The 19868-nt window shown below is 50.4% G+C and overlaps 1 protein-coding gene across 2 annotated transcripts in view; it reads right to left on the bottom strand.

The window, feature by feature from the left end:
• The window catches only part of LOC118936541 (low-density lipoprotein receptor-related protein 6-like), an 80953-nt gene that overhangs the window by 39096 nt on the left and 21989 nt on the right, over nucleotides 1–19868 (bottom strand). Inside the window, exons 3-8 of one of the 2 annotated variants that reach the window (XM_036945514.1) lie at nucleotides 19602–19799; nucleotides 16818–17014; nucleotides 12486–12617; nucleotides 9921–10147; nucleotides 8026–8195; nucleotides 4535–4706 (exon numbers count right to left, since the gene is read on the bottom strand). In XM_036945514.1, coding sequence (XP_036801409.1) covers nucleotides 4535–4706; nucleotides 8026–8195; nucleotides 9921–10147; nucleotides 12486–12617; nucleotides 16818–17014; nucleotides 19602–19799 — 1096 coding nt within the window. Of the gene's footprint in view, nucleotides 1–4534; nucleotides 4707–6181; nucleotides 6340–8025; nucleotides 8196–9920; nucleotides 10148–12485; nucleotides 12618–16817; nucleotides 17015–19601; nucleotides 19800–19868 lie in introns of those variants that run through there. The other variant, XM_036945515.1, reaches the window with a different exon arrangement.

Raw genomic sequence — 19868 nt, 5'->3', positions numbered from 1 at the left:
GATAGTAAAACAAACGTGTGTGTCCACAGTGGGGTGTGTTTCACATTCTGGGGCTATTCTAAAAGAGGGGAACCCGCAGCTGGAGGGGAGGCAGCAAATTGGAAGCAGATGTGGCTCTGGCCCTCAAAAACCTTGTTCTAGATCAAAACCTCGTTCTGGAGCAGACCCAGAACCCAGGCTGCCACCACCAACCAACCCAGCAGACCCAGAACCCAGGCTACCACCACCAACCAACCCAGCAGACCCAGAACCCAGGCTACCACCACCAACCAACCCAGCAGACCCAGAACCCAGGCTACTACCACCAACCAACCCATCACACCCAGAACCCAGGCTACCACCACCAACCAACCTAGCAGACCCAGAACCCAGGCTACCACCACCAAACAACCTAGCAGACCCAGAACCCAGGCTACCACCACCAACCAACCCAGCAGACCCAGAACCCAGGCTACCACCACCAACCAACCCAGCAGACCCAGAACCCAGGCTACCACCACCAACCAACCTAGCAGACCCAGAACCCAGGCTACCACCACCAACCAACCAACCCAGCACACCCAGAACCCAGGCTACCACCACCAACCAACCAACCAACCCAGCACACCTAGAACCCAGGCTACCACCACCAACCAACCAACCCAGCACACCCAGAACCCAGGCTACCACCACCAACCAACCAACCTAGCACACCCAGAACCCAGGCTACCACCAACCAACCTAGCAGACCCAGAACCCAGGCTACCACCACCAACCAACCTAGCACACCCAGAACCCAGGCTACCACCACCAACCAACCTAGCAGACCCAGAACCCAGGCTACCACCACCAACCAACCAACCCAGCACACCCAGAACCCAGGCTACCACCACCAACCAAACTAGCACACCCAGAACCCAGGCTACCACCACCAACCAACCTAGCAGACCCAGAACCCAGGCTACCACCACCAACCAACCAACCAACCAACCAACCTAGCACACCCAGAACCCAGGCTACCACCACCAACCAACCTAGCACACCCAGAACCCAGGCTACCACCACCAACCAACCTAGCAGACCCAGAACCCAGGCTACCACCACCAACCAACCAACCAACCAACCAACCCAGCACACCTAGAACCCAGGCTACCACCACCAACCAACCAACCCAGCACACCCAGAACCCAGGCTACCACCACCAACCAACCAACCTAGCACACCCAGAACCCAGGCTACCACCAACCAACCTAGCAGACCCAGAACCCAGGCTACCACCACCAACCAACCTAGCAGACCCAGAACCCAGGCTACCACCACCAACCAACCAACCAACCAACCAACCCAGCACACCTAGAACCCAGGCTACCACCACCAACCAACCAACCCAGCACACCCAGAACCCAGGCTACCACCACCAACCAACCAACCTAGCACACCCAGAACCCAGGCTACCACCAACCAACCTAGCAGACCCAGAACCCAGGCTACCACCACCAACCAACCTAGCACACCCAGAACCCAGGCTACCACCACCAACCAACCTAGCACACCCAGAACCCAGGCTACCACCACCAACCAACCCAGCACACCCAGAACCCAGGCTACCACCACCAACCAACCCAGCACACCCTACCAAACTTTCCCTTGGTGCCCCCCACCCCTCCCCCAGTCTTTCCCACTTGGCCCCACTACGGGTCCAGATTAAAACCAACAAACACTAGCCGATGTGTTGGAACATATTGCACCATGAAGATATGCTGTGTGAGGATGCCAACTGTAGAAAACAAAGGATGTCTTTGAGACTAGTTGTTTCCATATGGAAGTTAGAGTCCCGTGGAGGGAAATGTAAAGAAGTAGGACTCACATCGACCCCTCCCTGCAATACATCTGTACCCAACACCACCAGTCACGAAGGCTAATTTCCACGGTGGCTCAGCTGTCAACACCCGGAAAAGTGCAGAAATTTTACGATTGGGTTTCTGAGGTACCCCAACTTTAAATGAGGTAACAGGGGGATCCAGCTGGCCATGATGTAGACTAGTCCTCATAGGAGGACCTCACTGCTGCTTGGGCTCTGGACTGAGGTGCTGCTCCAGCTAGCCAAGATGTAGACTAGACCTCCTAGGAGGACCTCACTGCTGCTTGGGCTCTGGGATGAGGTACTGATCCAGCTGGCCATGATGTAGACTAGTCCTCATAGGAGGACCTCACTGCTGCCTGGGCTCTGGGCTGAGGTACTGATCCAGCTGGCCATGATGTAGACTAGTCCTCATAGGAGGACCTCACTGCTGCCTGGGCTCTGGGCTGAGGTACTGATCCAGCTGGCCATGATGTAGACTAGTCCTCATAGGAGGACCTCACCGCTGCCTGGGCTCTGGGCTGAGGTACTGATCCAGCTGGCCATGATGTAGACTAGTCTTAAATGTTTACAAGAACAATATGTTTTCAAGGAGAAACTCATCATGGAGAGTCTGAGTTGCTATGAAGCAACGTTTCTGTGTTACCAACTTGGTAGCAGCTTCTAAGGAGAATCTATGGTGCCACAGCAAACAGGGCTTCAGAACCGGTCCCCCAGAGACAACGATGAGCCAGAACGCTTCCAATGCCCTTCAGAACCAGTCCCCCAGAGACAACGATGAGCCAGAACGCTTCCAATGCCCTTCAGAACCAGTCCACCAGAGACTACGTTGAGCCAGAACGCTTCCAATGCCCTTCAGAACCTGTCCACAAGAGACTACGTTGAGCAGGAACGCGTCCAATGGCCTCCAGAACCGGTCCCCCAGAGACAACGATGAGCCAGAACGCTTCCAATGCCCTTCAGAACCAGTCCACCAGAGACTACGTTGAGCCAGAACGCTTCCAATGCCCTTCAGAACCTGTCCACAAGAGACTACGTTGAGCAGGAACGCGTCCAATGGCCTCCAGAACCGGTCCCCCAGAGACAACGATGAGCCAGAACGCTTCCAATGCCCTTCAGAACCAGTCCACCAGAGACTACGTTGAGCCAGAACGCTTCCAATGCCCTTCAGAACCGGTCCACCAGAGACTACGTTGAGCAGGAACGCGTCCAATGCACTTCAGAACCGGTCCCCCAGAGACAACGATGAGCCAGAACGCTTCCAATGCCCTTCAGAACCGGTCCACAAGAGACTACGTTGAGCCAGAACGCTTCCAATGCACTTCAGAACCGGTCCCCCAGAGACAACGATGAGCCAGAACGCTTCCAATGCCCTTCAGAACCGGTCCACCAGAGACAACGATGAGCCAGAACACTTCCAATGCCCTTCAGAACCGGTCCACCAGACACACTACGTTAAGCCAGAACACTTCCAATGCCCTTCAGAACCGGTCCACCAATCAGGTAATAACTCCCTGGTCATATGACTTCCCTTCTGAAAAGGAGGGAGTGTGTTGAGATAATGGTCCTGTGATGCTGCTAGGGGAAGTGTGTGTGTCAGGCTGTTCATAGTGGTAGAGGGTCCTGTGATGCTGCTAGGGGAAGTGTGTGTGTCAGGCTGCTCGTAGTGGTAGAGGGTCCTGTGATGCTGCTAGGGGAAGTGTGTGTGTCAGGCTGCTCGTAGTGGTAGAGGGTCCTGTGATGCTGCTAGGGGAAGTGTGTGTGTCAGGCTGTTCGTAGCGGTAGAGGGTCCTGTGATGCTGCTAGGTGATGCTGCTAGCTACCCACCGCTCCGCACAGCTGACCCCCCTCCCCCACAACACACCAGCCGATGGAACATGCCAACACAGCTGACCCCCCTCCCCCACAACACAGCAGCTGATGGAACATGCCAACACATCAGCTGATGGAACATGCCAACACAGCTGCCCCCCCTACCCCACAACACAGCAGCTGATGGAACATGCCAACACATCAGCTGATGGAACATGCCAACACAGCTGCCCCCCCTACCCCACAACACAGCAGCTGATGGAACATGCCAACACATCAGCTGATGGAACATGCCAACACAGCTGCCCCCCCTACCCCACAACACAGCAGCTGATGGAACATGCCAACACAGCTGACCCCCCTCCCCCACAACACAGCAGCTGATGGAACATGCCAACACAGCAGCTGATGGAACGTGCCAACACAGCAGCTGATGGAACATGCCAACACAGCTGACCCCCCTCCCCCACAACACAGCAGCTGATGGAACATGCCAACACAGCTGACCCCCTACCCCACAACACAGCAGCTGATGGAACATGCCAACACAGCAGCTGATGGAACGTGCCAACACAGCAGCTGATGGAACATGCCAACACAGCTGACCCCCCTACCCCACAACACAGCAGCTGATGGAACATGCCAACACAGCTGACCCCCCTCCCCCACAACACAGCAGCTGATGGAACATGCCAACACAGCTGACCCCCCTCCCCCACAACACAGCAGCTGATGGAACATGCCAACACAGCTGACCCCCCTCCCCCACAACCCACCAGCTGATGGAACATGCCAACACAGCAGAGGGCTGAACGTGGCGATAGGAAGACATTCCTAAACACTCATCCATCCATCCTATAGAAACTAGACAAAGTGAAATACCTCTATCTTGTCCGTCTTGGCGTCGCCCCAGTAGATCATCCGGTCTGTGTAGTCCAGCGCCAGACCATTGGGCCAGCCCAGGGAGGTGTTGACCATCACTAGCCTCTCCGTCCCGTCCAGGTCGGCACGCTCAATCTTAGGAACCTCGCCCCAGTCTGTCCAGTACATGTATCTGAAACAACCAGAGAGGGAACAGCATGAGCCTACCAGAGAGAGAGGGGAGAGAGCCCTACCAGAGAGAGAGGGGAGAGAGCCCTACCAGAGAGAGAAGGGAGAGAGCCCTACCAGAGAGAGAGGGGAGAGAGCCCTACCAGAGAGAGAGGGGAGAGAGCCCTACCAGAGAGAGAGGGGAGAGAGCCCTACCAGAGAGAGAGGGGAGAGAGCCCTACCAGAGAGAGAGGGGAGAGAGCCCTACCAGAGAGAGAGGGGAGAGAGCCCTACCAGAGAGAGAGGGGAGAGAGCCCTACCAGAGAGAGGATTACAGCCTAACATGTATGATGTAAAAAGAGAAGAACAGAAATAGAGCGATGCCAGGAGAGATATGAGTCATCAGGTTGGGGTTAATGATGGAGCTCAGGACAGATGTGAGTCATCCGGTTGGGGTTAATGATGGAGCTCAGGACAGATATGAGTCATCAGGTTGGGGTTAATGATGGAGCTCAGGGCAGATGTGAGTCATCAGGTTGGAGTTAATGATGGAGCTCAGGACAGATGTGAGTCATCAGGTTGGGGTTAATGATGGAGCTCAGGACAGATGTGAGTCATCAGGTTGGGGTTAATGATGGAGCTCAGGACAGATGTGAGTCATCGGGTTGGGGTTAATGATGGAGCTCAGGACAGATGAGAGTCATCAGGTTGGGGTTAATGATGGAGCTCAGGACAGATATGAGTCATCAGGTTGGGGTTAATGATGGAGCTCAGGGCAGATGTGAGTCATCAGGTTGGAGTTAATGATGGAGCTCAGGACAGATGTGAGTCATCAGGTTGGGGTTAATGATGGAGCTCAGGACAGATGTGAGTCATCAGGTTGGGGTTAATGATGGAGCTCAGGACAGATGTGAGTCATCGGGTTGGGGTTAATGATGGAGCTCAGGACAGATGAGAGTCATCGGGTTGGGGTTAATGATGGAGCTCAGGACAGATGAGAGTCATCAGGTTGGGGTTAATGATGGAGCTCAGGACAGATGTGAGTCATCAGGTTGGGGTTAATGATGCATTACTAGTGCTGAACGGCGGACACACTGTGACAACGATGAGGTCACACCTCAACCAACCAGGGATACTAGCTGAGGTCTGATGAACCAATCAGGCCAGGAGAGTTATATATAGTGTAGTAAAATTACCCACCCAACATGATGGCTCAGTTTGTTTTTTACCTTTATTTAACTAGGCAAGTCAGTTAAGAACAAATTCTAATTTTCAATGACGGCCTAGGAACAGTGGGTTAACTGCCTGTTCAGGGGCAGTCAAACTCTCTAACCACTAGGCTACCCTGCCGCCCCATAATGGTTGGTATAGAGACAGCAGTTACCCAGCGACAGGATCCATTAAGAGCCCTGGTTCAGGGTTAGTATAGAGACAGCAGTTACCCAGCGACAGGATCCATTAAGAGCCCTGGTTCAGGGTTAGTATAGAGACAGCAGTTACCCAGCGACAGGATCCAGTACGATGGTTCAGGGTTAGTATAGAGACAGCAGTTACCCAGCGACAGGATCCCGTACGATGGTTCAGGGTTAGTATAGAGACAGCAGTTACCCAGCGACAGGATCCAGTACGATGGTTCAGGGTTAGTATAGAGACAGCAGTTACCCAGCGACAGGATCAATTAAGAGCCCTGGTTCAGGGTTAGTATAGAGACAGCAGTTACCCAGCGACAGGATCCAGTACGATGGTTCAGGGTTAGTATAGAGACAGCAGTTACCCAGCGACAGGATCCAGTACGATGGTTCAGGGTTAGTATAGAGACAGCAGTTACCCAGCGACAGGATCCAGTACGATGGTTCAGGGTTAGTATAGAGACAGCAGTTACCCAGCGACAGGATCCAGTATGATGGTTCAGGGTTAGTATAGAGACAGCAGTTACCCAGCGACAGGATCCAGTACGATGGTTCAGGGTTAGTATAGAGACAGCAGTTACCCAGCGACAGGATCCAGTACGATGGTTCAGGGTTAGTATAGAGACAGCAGTTACCCAGCGACAGGATCCAGTACGATGGTTCAGGGTTAGTATAGAGACAGCAGTTACCCAGCGACAGGATCCAGTACGATGGTTCAGGGTTAGTATAGAGACAGCAGTTACCCAGCGACAGGATCCAGTACGATGGTTCAGGGTTAGTATAGAGACAGCAGTTACCCAGCGACAGGATCAATTAAGAGCCCTGGTTCAGGGTTAGTATAGAGACAGCAGTTACCCAGCGACAGGATCCAGTACGATGGTTCAGGGTTAATATAGAGACAGCAGTTACCCAGCGACAGGATCCAGTACGATGGTTCAGGGTTAGTATAGAGACAGCAGTTACCCAGCGACAGGATCCAGTACGATGGTTCAGGGTTAGTATAGAGACAGCAGTTACCCAGCGACAGGATCCAGTACGATGGTTCAGGGTTAATATAGAGACAGCAGTTACCCAGCGACAGGATCCAGTACGATGGTTCAGGGTTAGTATAGAGACAGCAGTTACCCAGCGACAGGATCCAGTACGATGGTTCAGGGTTAGTATAGAGACAGCAGTTACCCAGCAACAGGATCCAGTACGATGGTTCAGGGTTAGTATAGAGACAGCAGTTACCCAGCGACAGGATCCAGTACGATGGTTCAGGGTTAGTATAGAGACAGCAGTTACCCAGCGACAGGATCCAGTACGATGGTTCAGGGTTAGTATAGAGACAGCAGTTACCCAGCGACAGGATCCAGTACGATGGTTCAGGGTTAGTATAGAGACAGCAGTTACCCAGCGACAGGATCCAGTACGATGGTTCAGGGTTAGTATAGAGACAGCAGTTACCCAGCGACAGGATCCAGTACGATGGTTCAGGGTTAGTATAGAGACAGCAGTTACCCAGCGACAGGATCCAGTACGATGGTTCAGGGTTAGTATAGAGACAGCAGTTACCCAGCGACAGGATCCAGTACGATGGTTCAGGGTTAGTATAGAGACAGCAGTTACCCAGCGACAGGATCCAGTACGATGGTTCAGGGTTAGTATAGAGACAGCAGTTACCCAGCGACAGGATCCAGTACGATGGTTCAGGGTTAGTATAGAGACAGCAGTTACCCAGCGACAGGATCCAGTACGATGGTTCAGGGTTAGTATAGAGACAGCAGTTACCCAGCGACAGGATCCAGTACGATGGTTCAGGGTTAGTATAGAGACAGCAGTTACCCAGCGACAGGATCCAGTACGATGGTTCAGGGTTAGTATAGAGACAGCAGTTACCCAGCGACAGGATCCAGTACGATGGTTCAGGGTTAGTATAGAGACAGCAGTTACCCAGCGACAGGATCCAGTACGATGGCTCGTGGCTCGTCCAGGTCCTCTGATATCAGGATCTTCCTCATGGTTCCGTTGAGGCGTGTCACTTCGATGCGGTCCGTTCCCGTGTCCGTCCAGTACAGGTTCCGGGCGATCCAGTCCACCGCGATGCCGTCAGGATGGTTCACCTAAGAGAGAAGATCGGGTTAGCGTCGTTCTGGAGGCAGCTCTGCAGAGAAGTAACCATCTGTCCCAGCTGTTAGTGACCTCTGCTGTTACCAAATGTAGTAACTATCTGGCCCAGCTGTTAGTGACCTCTGCTGTTACCAAATGTAGTAACCATCTGTCCCAGCTGTTAGTGACCTCTGCTGTTACCAAATGTAGTAACCATCTGGCCCAGCTTTTAGTGACCTCTGCTGTTACCAAATGTAGTAACTATCTGGCCCAGCTGTTAGTGACCTCTGCTGCTGTTACCAAATGTAGTAACTATCTGTCCCAGCTGTTAGTGACCTCTGCTGCTGTTACCAAATGTAGTAACTATCTGGCCCAGCTGTTAGTGACCTCTGCTGTTACCAAATGTAGTAACTATCTGGCCCAGCTGTTAGTGACCTCTGCTGTTACCAAATGTAGTAACTATCTGGCCCAGCTGTTAGTGACCTCTGCTGTTACCAAATGTAGTAACTATCTGGCCCAGCTGTTAGTGACCTCTGCTGTTACCAAATGTAGTAACTATCTGGCCCAGCTGTTAGTGACCTCTGCTGTTACCAAATGTAGTAACCATCTGGCCCAGCTGTTAGTGACCTCTGCTGTTACCAAATGTAGTAACTATCTGGCCCAGCTGTTAGTGACCTCTGCTGTTACCAAATGTAGTAACCATCTGGCCCAGCTGTTAGTGACCTCTGCTGCTGTTACCAAATGTAGTAACTATCTGGCCCAGCTGTTAGTGACCTCTGCTGTTACCAAATGTAGTAACTATCTGGCCCAGCTGTTAGTGACCTCTGCTGCTGTTACCAAATGAAGTAACCATCTGGCCCAGCTGTTAGTGACCTCTGCTGCTGTTACCAAATGTAGTAACTATCTGTCCCAGCTGTTAGTGACCTCTGCTGTTACCAAATGTAGTAACTATCTGGCCCAGCTGTTAGTGACCTCTGCTGCTGTTACCAAATGTAGTAACTATCTGGCCCAGCTGTTAGTGACCTCTGCTGCTGTTACCAAATGAAGTAACCATCTGGCCCAGCTGTTAGTGACCTCTGCTGCTGTTACCAAATGTAGTAACTATCTGTCCCAGCTGTTAGTGACCTCTGCTGTTACCAAATGTAGTAACTATCTGGCCCAGCTGTTAGTGACCTCTGCTGTTACCAAATGTAGTAACCATCTGGCCCAGCTGTTAGTGACCTCTGCTGCTGTTACCAAATGTAGTAACCATCTGGCCCAGCTGTTAGTGACCTCTGCTGCTGTTACCAAATGTAGTAACCATCTGGCCCAGCTGTTAGTGACCTCTGCTGCTGTTACCAAATGTAGTAACCATCTGGCCCAGCTGTTAGTGACCTCTGCTGTTACCAAATGTAGTAACCATCTGGCCCAGCTGTTAGTGACCTCTGCTGTTACCAAATGAAGTAACCATCTGGCCCAGCTGTTAGTGACCTCTGCTGCTGTTACCAAATGTAGTAACTATCTGTCCCAGCTGTTAGTGACCTCTGCTGTTACCAAATGTAGTAACTATCTGGCCCAGCTGTTAGTGACCTCTGCTGTTACCAAATGAAGTAACCATCTGGCCCAGCTGTTAGTGACCTCTGCTGCTGTTACCAAATGTAGTAACCATCTGGCCCAGCTGTTAGTGACCTCTGCTGCTGTTACCAAATGTAGTAACCATCTGGCCCAGCTGTTAGTGACCTGAGGTTAGGATGACTGACCTGTGAGGTGACGATGAACTGAGCGTCAGAGCCGTCCAGGTAGGACCTCCTGATGGCCCTGACGTCGTCGTCGGTCCAATAGATGTGTCCGTCCACCGGGTCATAGTCGATGGCGATGGCGTGGCGGATGTCGTCCGTCGGGAGGATGATGTCGGTGAAGTCGGGCGTATCCAGGGAGATGCGGCGCAGGTCAGTCCGCCGGGCCAGGAGGAGGAGCTGTGTGGGACCTGGAGGGGGAAGAGGAGAGGTGAGGACACGATAACACCACAGGAGGACCTGTGTGGGACCTGGAGGGGGGAGAGGAGAGGTGAGGACACGATAACACCACAGGAGGGCTAAGTGGGGACCCGATAACACCACAGGAAGGCTGAGTGGGGACACGATAACACCACAGGAGGGCAGAGTGGGGACACGATAACACCACAGGAGGGCTGAGTGTGGACACGATAACACCACAGGAGGGCTGAGTGGGGACACCACATGAGAGGTGGAGAGAGAGAGAGAGAAGAGGGTCAGGGATATATAGGAGAGGTGGAGAGAGAGAGAGAAGAGGAAGGTCAGGGAAAGGAGAGGAGGAGAGGAAGGTCAGGGAAAGGAGAGGAAGGTCGGGGAAAGGAGATGAGAGAGGAAGGTCGGGGAAAGGAGATGAGAGAGGAAGGTCGGGGAAAGGAGATGAGAGAGGAAGGTCGGGGAAAGGAGATGAGAGAGGAAGGTCAGGGAAAGGAGATGAGAGAGGAAGGTCAGGGAAAGGAGATGAGAGAGGAAGGTCAGGGAAAGGAGATGAGAGAGGAAGGTCAGGGAAAGGAGATGAGAGAGGAAGGTCAGGGAAATGAGAGAGGGGAAGTTCAGGGAAAGGAGAGAGGGGAAGGTCAGGGAAAGGAGAGAGGACGGCCAGGGAAAGGAGATGAGAGAGGAAGGCCAGGGAAAGGAGATGAGAGAGGAAGGCCAGGGAAAGGAGAGAGGACGGCCAGGGAAAGGAGATGAGAGAGGAAGGTCAGGGAAATGAGAGAGGGCAAGGTCAGGGAAAGGAGAGAGAACGGCCAGGGAAAGGAGATGAGAGAGGAAGGCCAGGGAAAGGAAATGAGAGAGGAAGGTCAGGGAAAGGAGATGAGAGAGGAAGGTCAGGGAAAGGAGATGAGAGAGGAAGGTCAGGGAAAGGAGATGAGAGAGGAAGGTCAGGGAAAGGAGATGAGAGAGGAAGGTCAGGGAAAGGAGATGAGAGAGGAAGGTCAGGGAAAGGAGATGAGAGAGGAAGGTCAGGGAAAGGAGATGAGAGAGGAAGGTCAGGGAAAGGAGATGAGAGAGGAAGGTCAGGGAAAGGAGATGAGAGGGAAAGGAGATGAGAGAGGAAGGTCAGGGAAAGGAGATGAGAGAGGAAGGTCAGGGAAAGGAGATGAGAGAGGAAGGCCAGGGAAAGGAGATGAGAGAGGACGGCCAGGGAAAGGAGAGAGGACGGCCAGGGAAAGGAGATGAGAGAGGAAGGTCAGGGAAAGGAGATGAGAGAGGAAGGCCAGGGAAAGGAGAGAGGAAGGTCAGGGAAAGGAGATGAGAGAGGAAGGTCAGGGAAAGGAGAGAGGGGAAGTTCAGGGAAAGGAGAGAGGGAAAGGTCAGGGAAAGGAGATGAGAGAGGAAGGTCAGGGAAAGGAGATGAGAGAGGAAGGTCAGGGAAAGGAGAGAGGAAGGTCAGGGAAAAAAGAGAGGAAGGTCAGGGAAAGGAGGGGGGAAGGTCAGGGAAAGGAGAGAGGAAGGTCAGGGAAAGGAGAGAGGAAGGTCCGGGAAAGGAGAGAGGAAGGTCAGGGAAAGGAGGGGGGAAGGTCAGGGAAAGGAGGGGGGAAGGTCAGGGAAAGGAGAGAAGAAGGTCAGGGAAAGGAGAGAGGAAGGTCAGGGAAAGGAGAGAGGAAGGCCAGGGAAAGGAGAGAGGAAGGCCAGGGAAAGGAGAGAGGAAGGTCAGGGAAAGGAGAGAGGAAGGTCAGTGGTGTAAGGCTCAGAAGGGGGGGCTGTGGTGTAAGGCTCAGAAGGGGGGGCTGTGGTGTAGGGCTCAGGGGGGGCTGTGGTGTAGGGCTCAGGGGGGGCTGTGGTGTAGAGCTCAAAGGGGGGGGGGGGGCTGTGGTGTAGGGCTCAGAGGGAAGGGCTGTGGTGTAGGGCTCAGAGGGGGGGGGCTGTGGTGTAGGGATCAGAAGTGGGGGGGGCTGTGGTGTAGGGCTCAGAAGGGGGGGGCTGTGGTGTAGGGCTCAGAAGGGGGGGGGGGGCTGTGGTGTAGGGCTCAGAAGGGGGGGGGCTGTGGTGTAGGGCTCTGAAGGGGGGGGGCCTGTGGTGTAGGGCTCAGAAGGGGGGGGGGCTGTGGTGTAGGGCTCAGAAGGGGGGGCTGTGGTGTAGGGCTCAGAAGGGGGGGCTGTGGTGTAGGGCTCAGAAGGGGGGGGGGCTGTGGTGTAGGGCTCAGAAGGGGGGGGGGGGGGGGGCTGTGGTGTAGGGCTCAGAAGGGGGGGGCTGTGGTGTAGGGCTCAGAAGGGGGGGGGGGGGCTGTGGTGCAGGCCTTAGAAGAGGGGGCTGTGGTGTAGGGCTCACCGTCTCTGCAGGTCTTGCTGTCCTCTAGCAGCTGGACTCCGGTGGGACAGGCACACTGGTAGTGAGGTGTAATAGGAGACAGGAGACAGAGATGGGAACAGCCTCCGTTGTTCACAGAACATGGTGATGACACTGTTCAGGAAGGAGACAACATGCTGTCAGAGGACTACAGACACATCACACACCATTCATTATCACTGCTGTCAGAGGACTACAAACACATCACACACCATTATCACTGCTGTCAGAGGACTACAAACACATCACACACCATTATCACTGCTGTCAGAGGACTCCAGACAAACACATCACACACCATTATCACTGCTGTCAGAGGACTACAAACACATCACACACCATTATCACTGCTGTCAGAGGACTACAAACACATCACACACCATTATCACTGCTGTCAGAGGACTACAGACACATCACACACCATTCATTATCACTGCTGTCCCAAATGGCACCCTATTCCTCATTTAATACACTACCAGACATTATCTCTGAAGACGACACTACGTGACCAGACATTATCTCTGAAGACACTACATGACCAGACATCTCTGAAGACTACTGTACATGACCAGACATTGTCTCTGAAGACACTACATGACCAGACATTATCTCTGAAGACTACTGTACATGACCAGACATTATCTCTGAAGACTACTGTACGTGACCAGACATTATCTCTGAAATCTACACTACATGACCAGACATTATCTCTGAAGACACTACATGACCAGACATTATCTCTGAAATCTACACTACATGACCAAAAGTATGTGGACACCTGCTCAGCCAACATCTTTTTCCAAAATCATGGGCATTAATATGGGGTTGGTCCCCCCTTTGCGGCTATAACAACCTCCACTCTTCTGGGAAGGCTTTCCACTAGATGTTGGAACATTGCTGCTATAACAGCCTCCACTCTTCTGGGAAGGCTTTCCACTAGATGTTGGAACATTGCTGCTATAACAGCCTCCACTCTTCTGGGAAGGCTTTCCACTAGATGTTGGAACATTGCTGCTATAACAACCTCCACTCTTCTGGGAAGGCTTTCCACTAGATGTTGGAACATTGCTGCTATAACAGCCTCCACTCTTCTAGGAAGGCTTTCCACTAGATGTTGGAACATTGCTGCTATAACAGCCTCCACTCTTCTGGGAAGGCTTTCCACTAGATGTTGGAACATTGCTGCTATAACAGCCTCCACTCTTCTAGGAAGGCTTTCCACTAGATGTTGGAACATTGCTGCTATAACAGCCTCCACTCTTCTGGGAAGGCTTTCCACTAGATGTTGGAACATTGCTGCTATAACAGCCTCCACTCTTCTGGGAAGGCTTTCCACTAGATGTAGGAACATTGCTGCTATAACAGCCTCCATTCTTCTGGGAAGGCTTTCCACTAGATGTAGGAACATTGCTGCTATAACAGCCTCCACTCTTCTGGGAAGACTTTCCACTAGATGTTGGAACATTGCTGCTATAACAGCCTCCACTCTTCTGGGAAGGCTTTCCACTAGATGTTGGAACATTGCTGCTATAACAGCCTCCACTCTTCTGGGAAGGTTTTCCACTAGATGTAGGAACATTGCTGCTATAACAGCCTCCACTCTTCTGGGAAGGCTTTCCACTAGATGTAGGAACATTGCTGATATAACAGCCTCCATTCTTCTGGGAAGGCTTTCCACTAGATGTAGGAACATTGCTGATATAACAGCCTCCACTCTCCTGGGAAGGCTTTCCACTAGATGATGGAACATTGCTGCTATAACAGCCTCCACTCTCCTGGGAAGGCTTTCCACTAGATGATGGAACATTGCTGCTATAACAGCCTCCACTCTTCTGGGAAGGTTTTCCACTAGATGTTGGATCATTGTTGTTACTGCGTTCCAATTCATCCCAAAGGTGTTCGATGGGGTTGAGGTCAGGGCTCTGTGCAGGCCAGTCAAGTTCTTCCAAATGATTTCTGTATGGACTTTGCTTTGTGCACAGGGGGCATTTTCATGCTGAAACAGGAAAGGGCCTCACCCAAACTGTTGCCACAAAGTTGGAAGCACAGAATAGTCTAGAATGTCATTGTATTCTGTAGCATTAAGCTTTCTCTTCACTGGAACTAAGGGGCCCGAACCACAAAAAACAGCCTCAGACCATTATTCCTACTCCACCAAACTTTACAGTTGGCACTATGCATTCTGGCAGGTAGCGTCCTCCTGGCGTCCACCAAACCCAGAGTCGTCTGTCAGACTGCCAGATGGTGAAGCGTGATTCATCACTCCAGAGAACGCGTTTCCACTGCTCTAGAGTCCAATGGCGGCGAGCTTTACGGCACTCCAGCCGACGCTTGGCATTGAGCATGGTGATCTAAGGCTGACGTTGCTTCCAGAGGCAGTTTGAACCTCGTTAGTGAGTGTTCTCCAGAGGCAGTTTGGACCTCGGTAGTGAGTGTTCTCCAGAGGCAGTTTGGACCTCGGTAGTGAGTGTTCTCCAGAGGCAGTTTGGACCTCGTTAGTGAGTGTTCTCCAGAGGCAGTTTGGACCTCGTTAGTGAGTGTTCTCCAGAGGCAGTTTGGACCTCGTTAGTGAGTGTTCTCCAGAGGCAGTTTGGACCTCGGTAGTGAGCGTTCTGACTGAGGACAGATGGTTTCTACTTGCTTGGCTCTTCAGTTGACCGTGGCAGGGCACAAACTTAACAGAATTGTTGGAAAAGTGACATCCTATCACAGTGACACGTTGAAAGTCACTGAGCTCTTCAGTGAGGCCATTCTACAATGTTTGTCTATGGAGATTGCATGGCTGTGTGCTGGATTTTATACACCTGTCAGCATCGGGTGTGGCTGAAATAGCCGAAGCCACTAAATATCGGTGTCCACATACTTTTGTATATATACACAAACAGTTAGCCAGTGATAATATCACTGTGAGGTCCATGTGTGGCCGAGGTCACTGTGAGGTCCATGTGTCGGTAAGGTCACTGTGAGGTCCATGTGTGGCCGAGGTCACTGTGAGGTCCATGTGTGGCCGAGGTCACTGTGAGGTCCATGTGTGGCCGAGGTCACTGTGAGGTCCATGTGTCGGTAAGGTCACTGTGAGGTCCATGTGTGGCCGAGGTCACTGTGAGGTCCATGTGTCGGTAAGGTCACTGTGAGGTCCATGTGTGGCCGAGGTCACTGTGAGGTCCATGTGTCGGTAAGGTCACTGTGAGGTCCATGTGTCGGTAAGGTCACTGTGAGGTCCATGTGTCGCCAAGGTCACTGAGAGTAGAGTAGAGTCCTGGGACCTGTCTAGACTTGACAGTTCATGCAGCTTTAGAGTTCTGATCATGAAGTCCCAATGCGTTATGCATCTGCATTTAACCATGTCCACGGTGTCCGGATTCCCTTTTCCCTGAGATATATTCAAATGCCAGTATGCATTCTATACACGGTGGAACAGGCAGAATATGCTAACATAACAACTGATGGCAGTAGCTAACTACTAGAGCTAGTTAGCCGGCCAACCTCTGCCGTTCGCCGGCCAACCTCTGCGTGTTCGCTTTAGCAATGCTAAAGGGATTGCAAAAGGGTTAGCATAACTCTAGTAACTCTAGTCAAAACCAACACGTTCTTCTAAATATTAGCTAGCATTTATGAGGCCAGCGAACACGTTCCTCACACGCTAGGAACGCATTTCCTCCAACGTTATAATGAAAAAGGTGCCTCTCGGTCCAAAACACACATTTTATGGAGATTTGTGGGAGGAGTGCTGATGAGTAGCCCTCCACACGCTTTCAGTAGCCTGATTGGTCCAGACTGAGGAGAAATCCCTGACCACCTCCTGAAGTGGTCAGACAGATCTGATCACACATCAGACCACAAAGCCACTTTTGTGCGTCTAGACCCGTCTTTTCAATGTGATCTTTTGAATTCTGATAGCAGAAGTTGCATAGAAGTGTCAAGAGTAGACACGACCCTGGAGACAGCTGTGCATGCAGGGGAAGGGGGCTGTAACAGCAGGGTCATTGACGTGTAGCAGGTCCCCTCTGCACTGTGACAAATTATCTGAATTAAACCTCAGAGTACAGGGCTTTACTGTCCTAGACCATCACAAATCTTCTGTTATCCTAGACCTAGCTAGCCGATCATAGATCTATTGACCTAGACCAAGCCAGCCGAACATAGATCTATTGACCTAGACCGAGCCAGCCGAACATAGATCTATTGTCCTAGACCTAGCTAGCCGATCACAGAGGAGGAAGACAGGTGACCGGGCCCTGATCATTCTATATTTTGGATAGGAGCATGTCATTCACAGTGAGTGGGACCAGTGATTTGGCTTTGTGTTCTTACGTAGCGGCTGTCTCTTCTGGCTGTAGACGTGTATATCCATGGGAGAGAAGATGTCCGAGTGGACTTTCTTCCGATCCTCCCCGGTCTCTTTCTGACACGAGTGGATGGAATGGGTGTTCCAGTCGGTCCAGAAGAGAGTCTCCTCGTACAGCGTCAGAGCGAAGGGGTGAGGGAGGTCTCCCTTAACCACCACCTCCCTGGAGACACAGAGACAGACACTAGTTTAGTACTGTGGTAACAGTAGTCCTCCCTGGAGACACAGCAGACAGACAGCAGCTACAGTCCGTCCCCTACAGCCCATCCCCCACCGTGCCTTCAGATCATATTCACACCCCTCAACTAGTTCCACATGTGTTACAAGGTCAGATTAAAATGTAAAATGTAATTTTGTTGTCAACGATCTACACAAACATAGAATGGAAAGCGGGACCGGAGTCCCAAGTCTGGGACTAAAAAGCTTCTCAACAGTTTTTACCCCCAAAGCCATAAGACTCCTGAACAGGTAAACAAACCTGGACAGTTTTCATATCTATACTTATCTGTTGTTCACCAAATACCTTTATGCACTAGGTCAGAGCCTGGAAGAAAACATGTCACTGTGAGGTCTACTACACCTGTTGTATTCAGCATTTCACTGTGAGGTCTACTACACCTGTTGTATTCAGCATTTCACTGTAAGGTCTACCTACACCTGTTGTATTCAGCATTTCACTGTGAGGTCTACTACACCTGTTGTATTCAGCATTTCACTGTAAGGTCTACTACACCTGTTGTATTCAGCATTTCACTGTAAGGTCTACTACACCTGTTGTATTCAGCATTTCACTGTAAGGTCTACTACACCTGTTGTATTCAGCATTTCACTGTGAGGTCTACTACACCTGTTGTATTCGGCATTTCACTGTAAGGTCTACTACACCTGTTGTATTCAGCATTTCACTGTAAGGTCTACTACACCTGTTGTATTCAGTATTTCACTGTAAGGTCTACTACACCTGTTGTATTCAGCATTTCACTGTAAGGTCTACTACACCTGTTGTATTCAGCATTTCACTGTGAGGTCTACTACACCTGTTGTATTCAGCATTTCACTGTAAGGTCTACTACACCTGTTGTATTCAGCATTTCACTGTGAGGTCTACTACACCTGTTGTATTCAGCATTTCACTGTAAGGTCTACTACACCTGTTGTATTCAGCATTTCACTGTGAGGTCTACTACACCTGTTGTATTCGGCATTTCACTGTGAGGTCTACTACACCTGTTGTATTCAGCATTTCACTGTAATGTCTACTACACCTGTTGTATTCAGCATTTCACTGTAAGGTCTACTACACCTGTTGTATTCAGCATTTCACTGTAAGGTCTACTACACCTGTTGTATTCAGCATTTCACTGTGAGGTCTACTACACCTGTTGTATTCAGCATTTCACTGTGAGGTCTACTACACCTGTTGTATTCAGCATTTCACTGTAAGGTCTACTACACCTGTTGTATTCAGCATTTCACTGTGAGGTCTACTACACCTGTTGTATTCAGCATTTCACTGTAAGGTCTACTACACCTGTTGTATTCAGCATTTCACTGTGAGGTCTACTACACCTGTTGTATTCAGCATTTCACTGTAATGTCTACTACACCTGTTGTATTCAGCATTTCACTGTAAGGTCTACTACACCTGTTGTATTCAGCATTTCACTGTGAGGTCTACTACACCTGTTGTATTCAGCATTTCACTGTAAGGTCTACTACACCTGTTGTATTCAGCATTTCACTGTGAGGTCTACTACACCTGTTGTATTCGGCATTTCACTGTGAGGTCTACTACACCTGTTGTATTCAGCATTTCACTGTAAGGTCTACTACACCTGTTGTATTCAGCATTTCACTGTAAGGTCTACTACACCTGTTGTATTCTGCACACGTGACAAATCAACTTTGTCTTGATTCCATCAGTAGTCACACCCCTGAGTCCATACATGTTAAGAGTCCCCTTGGACAGTGATTACAGCAGTGAGTCATTCTGGGTAATTTTCTAAGCACACCAGGATTGTACAATATTTGTATATTATATATATTTTTTAATTCTTCAAGTTCTGTCAAGTTGGTTGTTGATCTTTGCGGCCATGTTCAAGTCTGGCCGCAGATTCAAGTCACTTGAACTAATCAGGAACATCTGATTTCATCTGAACACATCCACTGTATATGTGACCTTTTTAAATCATTATAAACAATAACATATTCCAAGAAAAGGTTCAACCCTTCCTGGTAAACGCAGTAATACATTGAGACGTCGTCACGTTTTGGTTGATAAACAGCTTCAATACACCGATACAGATATGATACAAATAACTAATATTCATATGATGTATTTTCTAGTCAACAAAACTTGAAATGAAAGGCTTGAAAAGACAGTATTTTATTATGCTACATTATATATATATATATATATATATATATATATTTAGAAAGCAAAAGATTTTACCACCCTGTAAAAATGACCCAAAGACACTTCAGCTTTTAATTTTTAAATTAAAATTTAGTTTTAAAAAAAATGTCTGCCAACATTATTCCACTGACGTTATGCGGTAATGACTAAAATATACAATTTAATCCATTTTAAATTCAGGCTGTAAGACAACAAAATGTGGATCCGTTGTCTCTGTAGACACTCGGTATACGGCAGTAAAAGTAGCCTGGTTACTCATCTGAAATATTACTTCCTGCTTTTATTACGCTGGAACCAAAATGAGAGTTTCTGATTGGTTGGTTGATTACTGTACCTCCCAGTGCCGTCCAGATTGGAGCGATGTATGAAGTTGAACTTGGCGTCAGCCCAGTACAGTTTCTCCTGGCTGTAGTCCAGCGTGAGACCGTTGGGCCAGTAGATCTCCTTGTCAATGATCATGGCTCTGTTGGTACCGTCCATCCCCGCTCGCTCAATCTTAGGAACCTCGCCCCAGTCCGTCCAGTACATGTACCTGCAGACAGAGAGAGGAACATATTGGTAAAGTTACCACCAACTCTAACCCGTAACTCAGTCCGTGTGT

Source organism: Oncorhynchus mykiss, chromosome 15 (genome assembly GCF_013265735.2).
Source record: "Oncorhynchus mykiss isolate Arlee chromosome 15, USDA_OmykA_1.1, whole genome shotgun sequence".
Classification (NCBI taxonomy): Eukaryota; Metazoa; Chordata; class Actinopteri; order Salmoniformes; family Salmonidae; genus Oncorhynchus; species Oncorhynchus mykiss.
The sequence above is the reverse complement of the archived record's forward strand: the minus strand, read 5'-3'. Positions and strand labels throughout refer to the sequence as shown.